This window comes from Musca autumnalis, unplaced genomic scaffold (assembly GCF_047663935.1).
Source record: "Musca autumnalis isolate F117 unplaced genomic scaffold, ASM4766393v1 scaffold_1, whole genome shotgun sequence".
In the NCBI taxonomy this organism is placed as follows: domain Eukaryota; kingdom Metazoa; phylum Arthropoda; class Insecta; order Diptera; family Muscidae; genus Musca; species Musca autumnalis.
The window spans coordinates 83,929,072-83,946,110 of NW_027411644.1; the positions used below are offsets into that span (position 1 = coordinate 83,929,072).

The window sequence follows — 17,039 nt, forward strand, 5'->3', positions numbered from 1 at the left end:
ATTTCATTATGGGTCTCTGAATAAAAGAAATCTGTAACTATAGCATATAACATTCTTAGCAGCACTTGTCTTTGATATATATGTTTTAGGGCTATATTTCCCAATTTTCATACAGATTGTCGTTGTGATTGGATACTGTAAATATCATATTGATGGTTTTTCGTTGTGAATTCATACAGAAGATGTTCTGCGTTCCATTCATAATGCTTTGTGGTGCATATATATTTGGAATATAAAAAACCCACATTGGACCTGCCCAAATTGCGTATTTTTAGTACTTTCAACTTAAATTCCGTAATTTGGATAAGCCATTGGTTGCTTATATTGTAAGTGAAAATACATTAGAGGTCTACGGCTATGGTCAAGTGAAAATATAGGTGTCATATGGGCTCTCACATGCACAATTTGGTGTGGTCCAAAATACTACAATGATGGGACTAATTCATACTTTGGTGACATTTACGGAATTTAAGTTGAAAGTACTAAAAATACGCAATTTGGGCAGGTCCAATGTGGGTTTTTTATATTCCAAATATATATGCACCACAAAGCATTATGAATGGAACGCAGAACATCTTCTGTATGAATTCACAACGAAAAACCATCAATATGATATTTACAGTATCCAATCACAACGACAATCTGTATGAAAATTGGGAAATATAGCCCTAAAACATATATATCATTGATACAATCACATTTTTAAGGAGTTTTTGAAAGATTTTTGAAAAAAGGACAAAAAAGACCCCTTTGATGAACCGCATGAGGGTTAAAATTTTTAACAAAAATATTGCCCACATACTCTTCTGTAAAATTGCCAAAGACACTATATACCTGAAATGCAAGGATTCAAAGATATCTTAACTCGAATATTTCGAAAAAATTAAAAATGGGCGGAACTTGCCCCGCCTATTTTGGTTACTTTCCGACGTAAACTTTTGAAACGCCGATACACGTATCTCATATTTTTAGCTCTACTTTCATAATCTACTCGATTTTTCCCATCATTTTGAAAAAAATTGAATTTTGTTGCACAGTGTAATTGGTAAAGTCGAATTCTCTGATGGACCGTTGAACCTCACCGTTTAAGGAAATTTGTAAACATATCGTACTTGAAGGAATGGACCGACATAGTCCATTATGGAAGTGGATCTTATTTAGGGAGTCAATTCATTTCGTTCGATATCGCGCCCACTATTTATTCAGTGGGTCGTTGTCCACCGATAACATAATATCGTTCTAAACAGGACCACAACGAACAACATCGGTATACATTTACAAACGATCTTCGAACATACCCTAAACTGCACTTAGAAAACAATTTAGAACAATTTTAGAAATTAAACTAAATTTGTACAAAATATTAGGAGATCCAAAGTTTGGACCAAATTGGTTAATCGTTTCGGAAGTTATCGTGCTCTCGAGTCACTACAAATGGTGCCATAGGGGGTTTTACCCCTTTCGGGCCGTTTTCTAAAGAAGTATGGACTTGCCTCTGAAAAACTTTTACCGTCGTAATTGAGGCAGCGAATGCAAGTTGGAGGTACCTGAAGGAGGGGACCGATATGCCTTATCTGCGAACTTAAACTATGTTTGAACAAAATATAAGGAAGGCCAATTTTTGGACCGAATCGGCAGATCCGTTCGAGAGTTATCTTGCGCTCCAACCTCTACACACGGGGTCATAGCCATTTTTTACTCTTTCAGGCTATTTTCTCAAGAAGTATGGACTTGCCCCTGATGAAACTTCTACCGTCGTATTGGGGGCAGTGAATACAAGTTGGCACAATAAAAATCAAAGCGATCCGAAAGCAGTTCCTAAACAGAACTTTTCCGAAATTTTGAGCCCATTTTGAAACCTCATATAAGTCTAGTAGAAATGTAACGATGTGCAAAGTATAGATCAAATCGATTACTCCCTTCAAGAGTAATCGGGCGCACAAATTTTACGAACATTCTTGAACTTTTGTGGGGGAGGTACCGGAAGGAGTGGACCGATATAACCCATCTTCGAACTTAAACTAAGTTTGGACGAAATATTGCGACATCCAAATTTTGGACGGAGTCGGTTAATCCGTTCTAGAGTTATCGTGCGCTCCAGCCAGCCAGACAGACAAACGGACGGACATTGCTCAATCGACTCCAAATAGTCTGAAACACATTCCGTCCAAACATACTTGGGGTCTAAAACCATTATTTCGATGAGGCACATTTTGCCCGTATGAAAGTGTATATACCCTCGTTAGCATAAATGCCGAGGGTATAAATACACTTTTCACCTAGAACCAAGTTTCATATTACTCTCACGTATCAACTCGAAAACAGAAGGAAGAAAATTTCATCAGTAAAATTGGGTAATATGTTCATGTTTTTTCAGCAAAATTAATACTGATATTTTCATAATATATAATGTAAATAGACATTTCATTTCTTTGATGACCCATAGTTTTGTAATTACGTGTAATTACGTTTTGTGGGACAATTTTGAATTAACTCATGAAGTCCGAATTTAACCCTGAAACGTGTTTTTCATTTTAAGAGATTCCTGGCGATTAGATAATATTTACAGATTTGGTGTATTCTGAGACCTATAATAAAATTTTATGACGAACAATTTTGTAGAATATTTGGATTTGATATGATCACATTTTAAAGCAGTTTTTGAAACATTTGTGAAAAAAGGACAAAAAAGACCCCTTTGGTAAACCGCATCAGGGTTAAACTTTTTAACAAAAATATTCCCCACATCCTTCTCAGTAAAGTTGCCAAAGACACTATATACCTAAAATGCAAGGATTACAAGATATCTTAACTCGAATACTTCGAAAAACTAGAAATGGGCAGAATTTGCCCCGCCTACTTTAGTTACTTTCCGATGTAAACTTTAAAAACGCCGTTATACGTGTCTCATATTTTTAGCTCTACTTTCATAATACTCCCAGGTTTTCCCATCATTTTGATACTCCTCCAATACTCCTCCCTGGGATGTGCCCCTATTGACAGCCACCCTGATGGAACTTCTTTCTAATTGTGAGTTGATAATTCTGTACTCCAGCATCCTATCCATCCATTTAATGAGGACAGAGGGAACACCCTTTCTATATTGACTCAAGATAGATATTGCATGAAGGAGTGGTTTTAATTATCTGGACGAATATCTCAGGAGATATTGGCTTCCTCTACCAAAAAAATACTAAATGTTAATATAGGCAATCCGAAAACATAGTTTAAACTGGATTGGGGCGCAAAAGTGTTGAACTTTTGTGGAAGAATGTATGAATGTATCTCTTGTATCTTTTAACCTTTCTTTCTAGATCATGATCCTGACATGCCTGGGTGGGGAGGCATATCATACATATGATGATGAGGATGGCTAATTTTGGGGCAATTTGTGGTCGAAATTCTGCTACCATCGACTACGACATTCAACTCTCTTCTCAACTGCACAGTCCATGTGGTGAAAAGAGTGGCCGTAGATTTAGTGGCTGATATCTGCATATTCCTCGCGTGGAAAAAGCTGATAGGATCAGTCAAATAGGAGTTCAGCCTTTTACAAACGAAATCAGGAAGGTAACTGACGCCAAGATCATCTGATTACGTTACTATCTCATTGTCGTCTGGAAGGGTCGGAATACAGGAGAGGTAGAGGTTAAACTGTTTCGGAGATTTCAACCCACCTTGGGGAACTCCATGTTTCACTCTATGGGGTTTGGACTTCTTGTTCCTGAATTCCACGTACGACTGGTGTCCACACATATAATTAATTATCCTCGATGTCCTCAAACAATGATCCACCGCACGACTTGCTCTGGTTTTGTGCAGCCTATTTTCCAGAATTCTGAAACGATGTGGTTGGCTAGTGACGGTTTGAGAACTTTAGTGAGATACTCGACTTCCGGCACATCCAGCTGTTTCAGCATTACCATGGAGATTCCATCCAATTCCAACGCTAAATTGTGGTGGTTCATTCTCGTAGACAGAGATCTGATGCGTTGTAGTACTCTTTTCTTCGCCCTGTCACTCCCGGGGTGCTTGACAAACTGTCGATTGAATCGCCAAACGTGACTGAGGTCCTATCTCCCTTCTTTACAAAGTTCGAGAGTGACCTAACCACTGCTCACAATTCTAATGTTTCAACTCTTCATATATGAAGAGAAGAATCATATAGAAGAGAGAATCATATATGATTTAACCACTTGTTCCGCTTATGTTTTGTTCAGCTCCCTGGCTCTGGGTTGGCACGATAAAGTTTATCACGCTCATTGGCTAAACCTTTCGCCTCTGCTGGGAGATGTGGTTTCACTTCATGTATTCGACCAGCAGGTATATGGCGAGCGGCAGTGATGGTATCTTGGAATGTCTTTCTGCTACTCGAACATCAGATTCAGGTTGGGAAGATCACTAAATTAGCTTTCCACATGATTGACGAAAGTTCAGAGGTGATGGAATAGGGGGCATGGAATGGGGAGATGATCTAATCCAAGAGAAACGACGGGTTGCCAGATGACATCATTTGTCTGGAAGAGCATCCTTATTGATCGTGCAGAACGTAGAGCTATCAATCTGCTCAGCCAGCACTATACCCCTCTGGTCGTTTCCGAGGATTGAATGCCACACCTCATGATGAGCATTAAAGTCCCCCAAGACCAGGCGGCTATGATCTTGGTCCTATAAGCTGGAACTTCACTCTACCTTGCCAGTTCCACAGCTGACTGCTACTCCCATACATTCCATGTACGGGTCATTAGAGCGAGATAGGTCCGTATTGAACAGACTGGTGCGACCTTTCTCAGTACGTTCTAATCATCACGACGCTGTAAGCTGCAGTTGTTGTTGAGCATGGTTTCCTGCATCGTCGCGACCATAATATTCTTTCGAGTGATTGTGCATCCATAAACCTAAGATTATGGTCCAAAAGCTTTAAAAACCCTACGGTGACCAACCAAAATGGTGGTGGGCATGATAACTATCGAAAGAAGTGACCGAAATTGGTCCATTATAATACTGCTTTCAAATTGAAATCAATTTCGAAGAATGACTATATTGGACAACTCCTTCCGGTACTTCCCTCACAAAAGTTGAAATTTTCATCAAGGATAGTCATTATGTTCCTGCTTACGGCTTTACAAGCCAAACACTCTAAAGCCCTCGACACATAAGAAGCATGGCATTCTTGCTGAATTCGTATCTGATAAAAGACTGCACGGTGCTCTTGAATCAAATTTAAATGGAAGGTGATTACACCTGAGAAGTTTTTGCTGATTCTGAAACTACAATGTTCATAGATGAGAAATATCAAAAAAGCAAAAAAATCGCCGGAGCGCTTTTTAAATAAATCGCGATTCAAGTTGACATTTTTATGATTTTTTTAAGTTTTCACGATTTTGCTTAGAAACCGCAAGTCCTATCAAAATGAGACTGAAAAAGGTGTTGTCGCTATGAAAATTCTCTGCAAGATTGGCCTTTACGGTATTTTCGTAGGTTTTACCATTTTTGAGATATTGAAGTTCAAATTGGGACAATGCACTGACTGTATCGTCCCCTTATAAAACAATGTCATGAAGGGTGCGCCTTAACTAACTTCTAATGAAAACCGCTTACACAGGGAAAGTTTTTGTGAATTCTGAAACAGCAATGTTCATAGATGAGAAAAATCTAAAAACAAGAAAAAATCGTTGTAGGGATTTTTAAATAAATCGCGGTCAAAATTCATATTTTTAGGTGTTTTTTAGGTTTTCACGATTTTGCTTGGAAACCGCAAGTCCAATCGAAATGGAGCTAAAGAAAATGTTGTAGCTGTGAAAATTCTCTACAGGATTGACGTTTATGATTTGTTCTTAGGCTGTACCATTTTTGAGATAAACAAGCTCAGTTTACATTTTTAGGTTTTTTTTGTTAGGGTTTCGCGATTTTGCTTGAATACGGCAAGTCTTATCGACATGGGACCTGAGAAAGTCCTATAGGTGTGAAAATTCTCTACTAGACTGGCTTATGTAATTTTTCCTAGGTTGTACCATTTTTTTAGATATGTATATAAGTTTAAGTTGGAAAATTGAAGTAATGACATTGTTTTATAAGGAGACAATACAGAATTGAATTTGAATTGTCCCAATTTCAACTTCTATATCTCAAAAGTTGTAAAACCTACGAAAATATCATTAAGGCCAATCATATAGAGAATTTTGATAGCTACAACATTTTCTTTATTCCCATTTTGATAGAACTTGCGGTTTTTTGTTTTTTGATTTTTCTCATCTATGAACATTTTAGTTTCAGAATCCGCAAAAACTTCCCAGGTGTAAGCACCTTCCATTTAAATTTGATTCAAAAGCACCGTGTGCAGTCTTTTATCAGACCAAGTTCGACCTAATAAAAATATTTTCCGAATCACATTTGAATTAGGTCGAACTTGGTCTTTATTCATTTACCAGATATGACTTAAGCAACAATGCCATGCTTCTTATGTGTCGAGGCATTAAAGGCCTGGGTACATAAGCTTCCTCGCCTGCTTACCTTGCTATCCTGCTTCATTTCTAACATAACAGAAAATAAAAGAATAAAGAAGGCCGAGCCAATTTCTAACTTCTTTATTCTTTTATTTTATGCTATGTCAGAAATGAAGCAGGAAAGCAAGGCAACCAGGCGAGGCAGCTTATGTACCCAGGATAAGCTGCCTCGCCTGGTTGCCTTGCATTCCTGCTTCATTTCTGACAACAAAAATAAGGTACATAAACTGCTTTGTCCGCTTGCCTTGCTTGCTTTGAGAATAAAAATGAAAAGGGCAACCCAGTTCGAAAATTGCTCGGCCTTCTTAATTCTTTTATTTTTATAACCTACACCACACTGTGGTAAGGGGTATTATGTGTTAGTGCATTTGTATGTAACATGCATAAGGAAAAGAGATAGACCCATAGTTCCTTCTAGACTCTAGAATCTAGAGCAGCGTCGCCCATAATATTTCCATCAATACTGCAGCATATGTGTATGCATTGGTGAAAAAAACAACAACCACATGATATTCATCGTTTGTTTATTTACACGTACACTGTACGTGAGAGAGAGAAGCAAATGCAAAAACAACTCAGTGGGCGCCCTCACTATACTTCTTTGCAAAGACAGCGCGTCTCTGTTCTAGAGATATGCATAGAATCACTTTCTGAGTCGTTCGCAACGTACAGGTCGCATTTATTGTTCGATTTGGCTGAAAATTGGGCAAGATCATTTTTTAGCCGTCGGAAGAACGCTATTGCTTTTGGTGAAAATCGGTTCCGATTTGGATATAGCTCCCATATATATTTTCGTCCGATTTGAGGTATTTGATGCACCAAACACCCTATATCTGTCCAATTTTGATGAAATTTGGAATTTATGACGGAATTAGGTCCATAAATAAATGTACCAAATTATATCGAAATCGGTTCAGATTTGGATATAGCTCCCATATATATTTTCGGCCCATTTGAGGTATTTGATGCACCAAACACGCCATATCTGCCCGATTTTGATGAAATTTGGAATGCGTGACGGAATTCGGTCTATAGATAAATGTGCCAAATAATATGGAAATCGGCTCAGATTTGGATATACCTCCCATATATATTTTCGCCCGATTTCATTTCTGCCAATTTTGATCGGCCCCGCCAGACTATGATCCTTTCCTTACTGGTTATTATGTCAGAAATGAAAGGCTGCTTATGTACCCAGGCCTTAAATCCTACTGTGACCAAGTTTTAAAATGGACTGTGTGTATCAATTCCATTCTTTGTTACAAGGTTATTATTTTATTCTCCATATTTCACGTCAGAGTTGTATTCTTTTTTTTTTTTTTTTTGGTGTGGACTTTTCTAATGTGGCTCTGTTCATAGTTTAGCCCATCCACTCCTCTTTAATTGTTGTACAGTCACATGTTGAGAGTATTTGGCTGATATAAGGTCTACTTACATGTTTTGATTATACATTTACATACATCTTTAGTTTTATATGAGAAGTGATATTTCCTAGTTATATTGCAAGCAAATTGTTGACGTATTTGGGTTTTCCAATATTTCATAGAAAAAAAAAACTGGATAAATCCCTGTAAAAAACTTCACTCAGCTGTCATAAATAATTCTACTAACAAGACTGACTAACTATTTTCTTCATTATCTGGACATGAATTATCGAAATAAAACAAATGAAATCTTTTTTGTTGGTGCTACTGTTTTTCGTTCGGGTAGTAGTAGCAGCAGCAGCAGATAACACCCTGGTAATGATTAACAATTAGTGGTGTTGATCAAAGGGAAAAATGCCGAAAAGAGGTGAAGCAAAAAAACCAGTACAAGGTGGCAATGACGGTGATGGCGGTGAAAAACACACAGAAGAAAATCAACTGAAAATTTAAGAGGGTCATATATCAGTTTGATTGGTTGGTTGGTCGTTTGGTAGGGTGGTGTGGGTTCTGTTTTTTACACAGATAAAGTCCAAAGCAAAAAAAAAAAACGGAGTCAGATACTATTTCAATGGTCATAACATTTACAAGCTAAACAAGTGACAAAACGAACTTGTTGCAGCATAATAGCTCATAGAATTAGGGGTTACGATATGGAGGGGATTTTTATACAAAAAATTGTTTTTTGATTTGTCAAGTCAAGAAAATATCGAATTCAAAATGAGTACGAAAACGAAGGAACAGAAACTAGTTTAGGAATTTTCTTTTTACTTGAAAATACACATAAATTTGTTTTTGATCGAGGCTTTTTCAGACATGTTTAATATATTTTTCTAGCAAAAGTTCGTTTGTCCATGGGACCATGCCTCCCGCAATTCTATCAATGGGTATTTCTGGCTACGTCGACAGGTTAAAGTGGAAATAAAAAAGGAATTTTATTTTCAAAATCTTCTGATCATTCAGCTCATCTTGAAATTCATTTTTTAATTGGTGTTTATTCCTAACAGGCACCCCTATTTCGGAGGCCTATGTTTGTGTTGTCTTTTGTGAAGGGCGTTATCGAAAATAATTCCACAATATTTAGTAGAACGAATACCGACCGACAACGCCATTGCACGCAAACACCCAGTCAGTCCCATATACTGAGCAAAATGATTGAGAGCCGACCGACATTATCTACAGTAATATTCTCTCTATTGCTATCTGCTATCATTGGCGATAGTTAAATATTTTTTTACCTCTGGTCTCTCTCGTTGATGAGTATATTATCGCTATAAAAGTGATTTGAGAAATATAACTGGTAGCTAATTGCCGGTCGTTAGTAGAAATGTATTGGAATTCTATTCAATTACCAGTTTTGAATGATATTATTAACCCATTGCGATCAAGGTGAAATTCCTCCAAAAACGATTACGATATTGAAAAATATTTTTTAAAAAAATCCACGATTCTAACAAAATGTTTTTTTTAACAATCCACAATTGAAAAATATTTAAACAAATCAACGATTATCCATGACTATTGATATATTTTCTTTTGAAAAATCCACGATTATTGAACTTTTTTTTTAATTATTATTTTAAGAAATAATTAAAAAAAAAAAAACAATGTTTATTGAAAAACAAGATTATTGAATAATATTATTAATATTAAAATATTTTTTTTTTAAAAATTTAAAAATATTTTTTAAATTCACAATTATTGAAACTTTATTAAAAAAACAATATTTTTTATTTTTTTATATTTTTCAATCAGCGACCATTGAAAAATATTTTTTATTATTTTAATCAGCCATTACTGTATTTTTTAATTTTTATTGGACAATATTTTTTTTTTAAATCCACGATTATTGAAAAATATTTTTTAAAAAATAAACGATTATTGAAAAATATTTTTAAAAAAATAAACGATTATTGAAAAATATTTTTTAAAAAAATCCACGATTATTGAAAAATATTTATTAAAAAATCCACGATTATTGAAAAATATTTTTTAAAAAATCCACGATTATTGAAAAATATTTTTTAAAAAAATCCACGATTATTGAAAAATATTTTTTAAAAAAATCCACGATTATTGAAAAATATTTTTTAAAAAAAACACGATTATTGAAAAATATTTTTTAAAAAATCCACGATTATTGAAAATGGTTTTTTTAAATTCGTTATTATTCAAAAATATTTTCGGACAAATCCACGATTTTTAAAAAAATATTTTTTACAAAAATCCACGGTTATTGAAAAATATTTTTTTTTTAAATCCGTTATTGAAAAATATTTTCGGACAAATCCTTTAATCGTGGACAAATCCACGATTTTAAAAAAAAAATATATTTTAAAAGATCCACGATTATTGAATAATATTTTTTTTAAGAATCCGTTATTATTGAAAAATATTTTCGGTCAAATCTACGATTATTACAAAATATTTTCGAACAAATCCACGATTATTAAAAATATTTTTTAAAAAATTCAATATTATAAAAAAATATATTTTAAAAAATCCACGATTATTAAAAAATATTTTTTAAAAAATCCACGATGTTTGAAAAATATTTTCTAAAAAATCCGCGATTATTGACAAATATTTTTTAAAAATTTATGATCATTGCAAAATATTTTTTAAAAATTTATGATCATTGCAAAATATTTTTTAAAAATTTATGATCATTGAAAAATATTTGTTAAAAAATCCACGATTGTTAAAAAAATATTTGTTAAAAAATCCACGATTGATAAAAAAATATTTAAAAAAGAAATCCACGATTATTGAAAAATATATTTTAAAAAGAAATCCACGATTATTGAAAAATATATTTTAAAAAATCCACGATTTTTGAAAAAAAAATTAAATAATCAAAAAATATTCTTTAAAAACCACAATTATTGAAAAAATATATTTTAAAAAATCCACGATTATTGAAAAATATATTTTAAAAAATCCACGATTATTGAAAAATATATTTTAAAAAATCCACGATTATTGAAAAATATATTTTAAAAAATCCACGATTATTGAAAAATATATTTTAAAAAATCCACGATTATTGAAAAATATATTTTAAAAAATCCACGATTATTGAAAAAATATATTTTAAAAAATCCACGATTATTGAAAAATATATTTTAAAAAATCCACGATTATTGAAAAATATATTTTAAAAAATCCACGATTATTGAAAAATATTTGTTAAAAAATCCACGATTATTGAAAAATATATTTTAAAAAATCCACGATTATTGAAAAATATTTGTTAAAAAATCCACGATTATTGAAAAATATATTTTAAAAAATCCACGATTATTGAAAAACATTTTTTAAAAAATCTACGATTATTGAAAAATATTTTTTAAAAAATCCACGATTATTAAAAATATTTTTTAAAAAATCTACGATTATTGAAAAATATTTGTTAAAAAATACACGATTATTGAGAAATATTTTTTTAAAAAATCCACGATTATTGAGAAATATTTTTTTAAAAAATCCACGATTATTGAAAAATATATTTTAAAAAATCCACGATTATTGAAAAATATATTTTAAAAAATCCACGATTATTGAAAAATATATTTTAAAAAATCCACGATTATTGAAAAATATATTTTAAAAAATCCACGATTATTGAAAAATATATTTTAAAAAATCCACGATTATTGAAAAATATATTTTAAAAAATCCACGATATTGAAAAATATATTTTAAAAAATCCACGATTATTGAAAAAATACATTTTAAAAAATCCACGATTATTGAAAAAATATATTTTAAAAAATCCACGATTATTGAAAAAATATATTTTAAAAAATCCACGATTATTAAAAAAATATATTTTAAAAAATCCACGATTATTGAAAAAATATATTTTAAAAAATCCACGATTATTGAAAAAATATATTTTAAAAAATCCACGATTATTGAAAAATATATTTTAAAAAATCCACGATTATTGAAAAAATATATTTTAAAAAATCCACGATTATTGAAAAAATATATTTTAAAAAATCCACGATTATTGAAAAAGATTTTTTTAAGAAATCCACGATTATTGAAAAATATATTTTAAAAAATCCACGATTATTGAAAAAATATATTTTAAAAAATCCACGTTTATTGAAAAAATATATTTTAAAAAATCCACGATTATTGAAAAAATATATTTTAAAAAATCCACGATTATTTAAAAAATATATTTTAAAAAATCCACGATTATTGAAAAAATATATTTTAAAAAATCCACGATTATTGAAAAAATATATTTTAAAAAATCCACGATTATTGAAAAAATATATTTTAAAAAATCCACGATTATTTAAAAAATATATTTTAAAAAATCCACGATTATTGAAAAAATATATTTTAAAAAATCCACGATTATTGAAAAAATATATTTTAAAAAATCCACGATTATCGAAAAAATATATTTTAAAAAATCCACGATTATTGAAAAAATATATTTTAAAAAATCCACGATTATTGAAAAAATATATTTTAAAAAATCCACGATTATTGAAAAAATATATTTTAAAAAATCCACGATTATTGAAAAATATATTTTAAAAAATCCACGATTATTGAAAAAATATATTTTAAAAAATCCACGATTATTGAAAAAATATATTTTAAAAAATCCACGATTATTGAAAAAATATATTTTAAAAAATCCACGATTATTGAAAAATATTTGTTTAAAAACCCACGATTATTGAAAAATATTTGTTAAAAAATCCACGATTATTGAAAAATATTTGTTAAAAAATCCACGATTATTGAAAAATATTTGTTAAAAAATCCACGATTATTGAAAAATATATTTTAAAAAATCCACGATTATTGAAAAAATACATTTTAAAAAATCCACGATTATTGAAAAATATATTTTAAAAAATCCACGATTATTGAAAAAATACATTTTAAAAAATTGTTGTAAGTAATCTTGTTGATGTCTGCAGCGGGTAAAATGAAAAACGTTGTGTTGCTTCGTTGAGTTCTTTATTACGAGTGATTTCTTATTCTATTACACATTACACAAGTACCCTTAAGTCTAAGAACGAATCTATTTACAATCTTGTGTGTGTTCACACAATGCCAACTCATCGCATGTGCCATCATGTGTGTTGTGTGTTGTACGATCACATCGTGGAGATGCTGATATTACAACACTCCTCCTCAACACACATACACACAGATCAAAACCAAAACTCAAGAAATCATAATTTTTATTTACATTGCTCAACATAAAGTTTGTAAACTCATTACAAAAATATTCTAAATAAATACACAGTATTTTCAATCAATGATTAACTAATAATCCATTTTCTCCTCCTGTATGATGTCCCCCTTCATAAGGGATCCACAACGGTTGACCTAACGGCTTTTCTACTTCTTGTTCTGCGAAACACATTCGCTTCATACGATCGATCATCAGCTTGTTTATTTGGGCTCTCCCCTTTCTGACGACCGTAACGGCACTTCATTGAATTTGTTTTTGTTTTCGCTAGAAACTCATTCTCAGCATGATCGGTGTACAAAAACAAATTATTGGCCCTTCTTGCTGTCAGCACCACTTCTTGTTTGTTTAGGATCAATGCGCAATTTCTTCTAAAAACAACATCATGTTTTGCCGCTACTCTGCCAACCGCCAACAAATTACACTGCAGGTCCGGCACAAACAACACGTCATTTAATTCGATTTTCCCCTTGTTGACGAGCACTTTCCCCCTTCCTCTTGCTTCAATTTGCTGTCCATTTGCTAGGCAAATCTTTTCTTGGTGATGCTCAAAACTCGTAAACAAATTACGGTTATTACACAGATGCGAAGAAGAACCACTGTCCAAACACCAGATGTTCTTTCTAACATTTTTGTTGTCACTCGTCGCCAACACTGTGTATGCATGCTCGTTGGGGTGTCGCAGCTTACCCTTTTTCGCTGCTTGTCTGCATTTCGCTGCGTAATGGCCTCTGCCGCCACAACTGTAACACTTTGCATTTCTTCTGCGCGAATGCCTGGGGTTGCTACCTGCATCGTTGTTGTTGCTAACATTCTTCTTGTGCGTAATGTCTTCATTATTTTGCGTATTGGATTTTCTTCTTGTTTTGTTGTTGTTGCTACTTTTTGCGTCTAGTGCCATAAACGCCTGATTGGAGTGGACATCTTTTCTATGTGCTGATGATTTGCGTCTTTCGCTTTCCTCTGACAATTTTACCTTCAGCGCACACAGCGTAGGTAAATCATCCCTCGACTCCAATGCAACAACCAAGTTCTCGAAGGACTCTGGCAAACTGGCGAGGATCAAAATCACTAACAATTCTTCAGCCAAATCTATACCTGTGTCAGCCAGTTTATCCACGACGGACGTGAATTCACCCAGGTAGTGCTGGATTCATTCGCCTTCACTCATCTTCATACTCAGCAACTGCTTGAACAGCGAGACCTTCCTCACTGGCCCTTTCGGTCGATGCACTGCACTCAAACTGTCCCATGCTTCTTTAGCCGACTTACAGCTCTTGATGTAAGAAAGCTGGACAGGAGTTACGCTCAATATGATCGTTGCCATTGCCTTTTCGTCACGCTTCTTCCAGGATACATTATCTTCTGCCTTCTCTGAGATCACACTCCAAAGGTCTTGGTGGATCAAAACGGACTTTACTTGCAAACACCATGACTCGTAGTTTTCTTCCGTTAACTTCTCAATATTGTACATTGAATTCATTTTGTTTTGTTTGCTATCGACTCACGATGCTAAACAACTGACACACAGTTATAACAAAATGTTTCTCAGCCTTCAATTGTTCTGCACTCTTCTTAAATCACACAGATTTTTCACTAGCAACTTTTCCAATACGTTTTTCAAATGCGTTGTTCCTTTGCTGATCCTGGTCACAATTTATCTTTCCAATACGTCTTTTCAATGTTGATTTCCTTAGCGTTGTCCTTTTGAGTATCCTGGGCCCATAACCTGTTGTAAGTAATCTTGTTGATGTCTGCAGCGGGTAAAATGAAAAACGTTGTGTTGCTTCGTTGAGTTCTTTATTACGAGTGATTTCTTATTCTATTACACATTACACAAGTACCCTTAAGTCTAAGAACGAATCTATTTACAATCTTGTGTGTGTTCACACAATGCCAACTCATCGCATGTGCCATCATGTGTGTTGTGTGTTGTACGATCACATCGTGGAGATGCTGATATTACAACAAAAATCCACGATTATTGAAAAAATATATTTTAAAAAATCCACGATTATTGAAAAATATTTGTTTAAAAATCCACGATTATTGAAAAATATTTGTTAAAAAATCCACGATTATTGAAAAATATTTGTTAAAAAATCCACGATTATTGAAAAATATTTGTTAAAAAATCCACGATTATTGAAAAATATTTGTTAAAAAATCCACGATTATTGAAAAATATTTGTTAAAAAATCCACGATTATTGAAAAATATTTGTTAAAAAATCCACGATTATTGAAAAATATTTGTTAAAAAATCCACGATTATTGAAAAATATATTTTAAAAAATCCACGATTATTGAAAAAATACATTTTAAAAAATCCACGATTATTGAAAAATATTTGTTAAAAAATCCACGATTATTGAAAAATATTTGTTAAAAAATCCACGATTATTGAAAAATATTTGTTAAAAAATACACGATTATTGAAAAATATTTGTTAAAAAATCCACGATTATTGAAAAATATTTGTTAAAAAATCCACGATTATTGAAAAATATTTGTTAAAAAATCCACGATTATTGAAAAATATTTGTTAAAAAATCCACGATTATTGAAAAATATTTGTTAAAAAATCCACGATTATTGAAAAATATTTGTTAAAAAATCCACGATTATTGAAAAATATTTGTTAAAAAATCCACGATTATTGAAAAATATTTGTTAAAAAATCCACGATTATTGAAAAATATTTGTTAAAAAATCCACGATTATTGAAAAATATTTGTTAAAAAATCCACGATTTTTGAATAATATTATTAAAAAATCCACGATTATTGAAAAATATTTGTTAAAAAATCCACGATTATTGAAAAATATTTGTTAAAAAATCCACGATTATTGAAAAATATTTGTTAAAAAATCCACGATTATTGAAAAATATTTGTTAAAAAATCCACGATTATTGAAAAAAATTTTTTTAAAAAATCCACGATTATTGAAAAATATTTTTTTAAAAAGTCCACGATTATTGAAAAAATATTTTTTTTTTAAATCCACGATTATTAAATAATATTTTTTTTAAAAAAATCCACGATTATTGAAAAATATTTTTTTTTAAATCCACGATTATTAAATAATATTTTTTTTTTTTTTAAAAAATCCACGATTATTGAAAAATATTTTTTTTTTAAAAAATCCACGATTATTGAAAAATATTTTTTTTTTTTAAATCCACGATTATTGAAAAATATTTTTTTAAAAAATCCACGATTATTGAAAAATATTTTTTTAAAAAATCCACGATTATTGAAAAATATTTTTTTAAAAAATCCACGATTATTGAAAAATATTTTTTTAAAAAATCCACGATTATTGAAAAATATTTTTTTAAAAAATCCACGATTATTGAAAAATATTTTTTTAAAAAATCCACGATTATTGAAAAATATTTTTTTAAAAAATCCACGATTATTGAAAAATATTTTTTTAAAAAATCCACGATTATTGAAAAATATTTTTTTAAAAAATCCACGATTATTGAAAAATATTTTTTTAAATAATCCACGATTATTGAAAGATATATTTTAAAAAAATCCACGATTATTGAAAGATATATTTTTAAAAATCCACGATTATTGAAAAATATATTTTAAAAAATCGACGATTATTGAAAAATATATTTTAAAAAATCCACGATTATTGAAAAATATATTTTAAAAGATCCACGATTATTGAAAAATATATTTTAAAAAATCCACAATATTTAAAAAAAAATCCTCGAATATTTAAAAACAATAATTTAGAATATCCACGATAATTGGAAAAAAATTTGAAAAATCCACGACAGTTGGAAATTATTTTTCAAAAATCCAAGAAAAAATTTTTAAAAAATTCATGGTTATTGTAAATATTTTGTAAAAAATACACGATT

General features: G+C 31.2%; 1 protein-coding gene across 1 annotated transcript in view; it reads left to right on the plus strand.

Annotated features, from left to right (window-relative positions):
- LOC141392106 (uncharacterized) overlaps positions 1-3,377 on the plus strand; it is a 33,386-nt gene extending 30,009 nt beyond the window's left edge. Inside the window, exon 4 of the mRNA XM_073965095.1 lies at positions 3,315-3,377. Within this exon, the coding sequence (XP_073821196.1) occupies positions 3,315-3,377 (63 nt within the window). The remainder of the gene's footprint in view (positions 1-3,314) is intronic.
- The last annotated feature ends 13,662 nt before the right edge of the window (positions 3,378-17,039 follow it).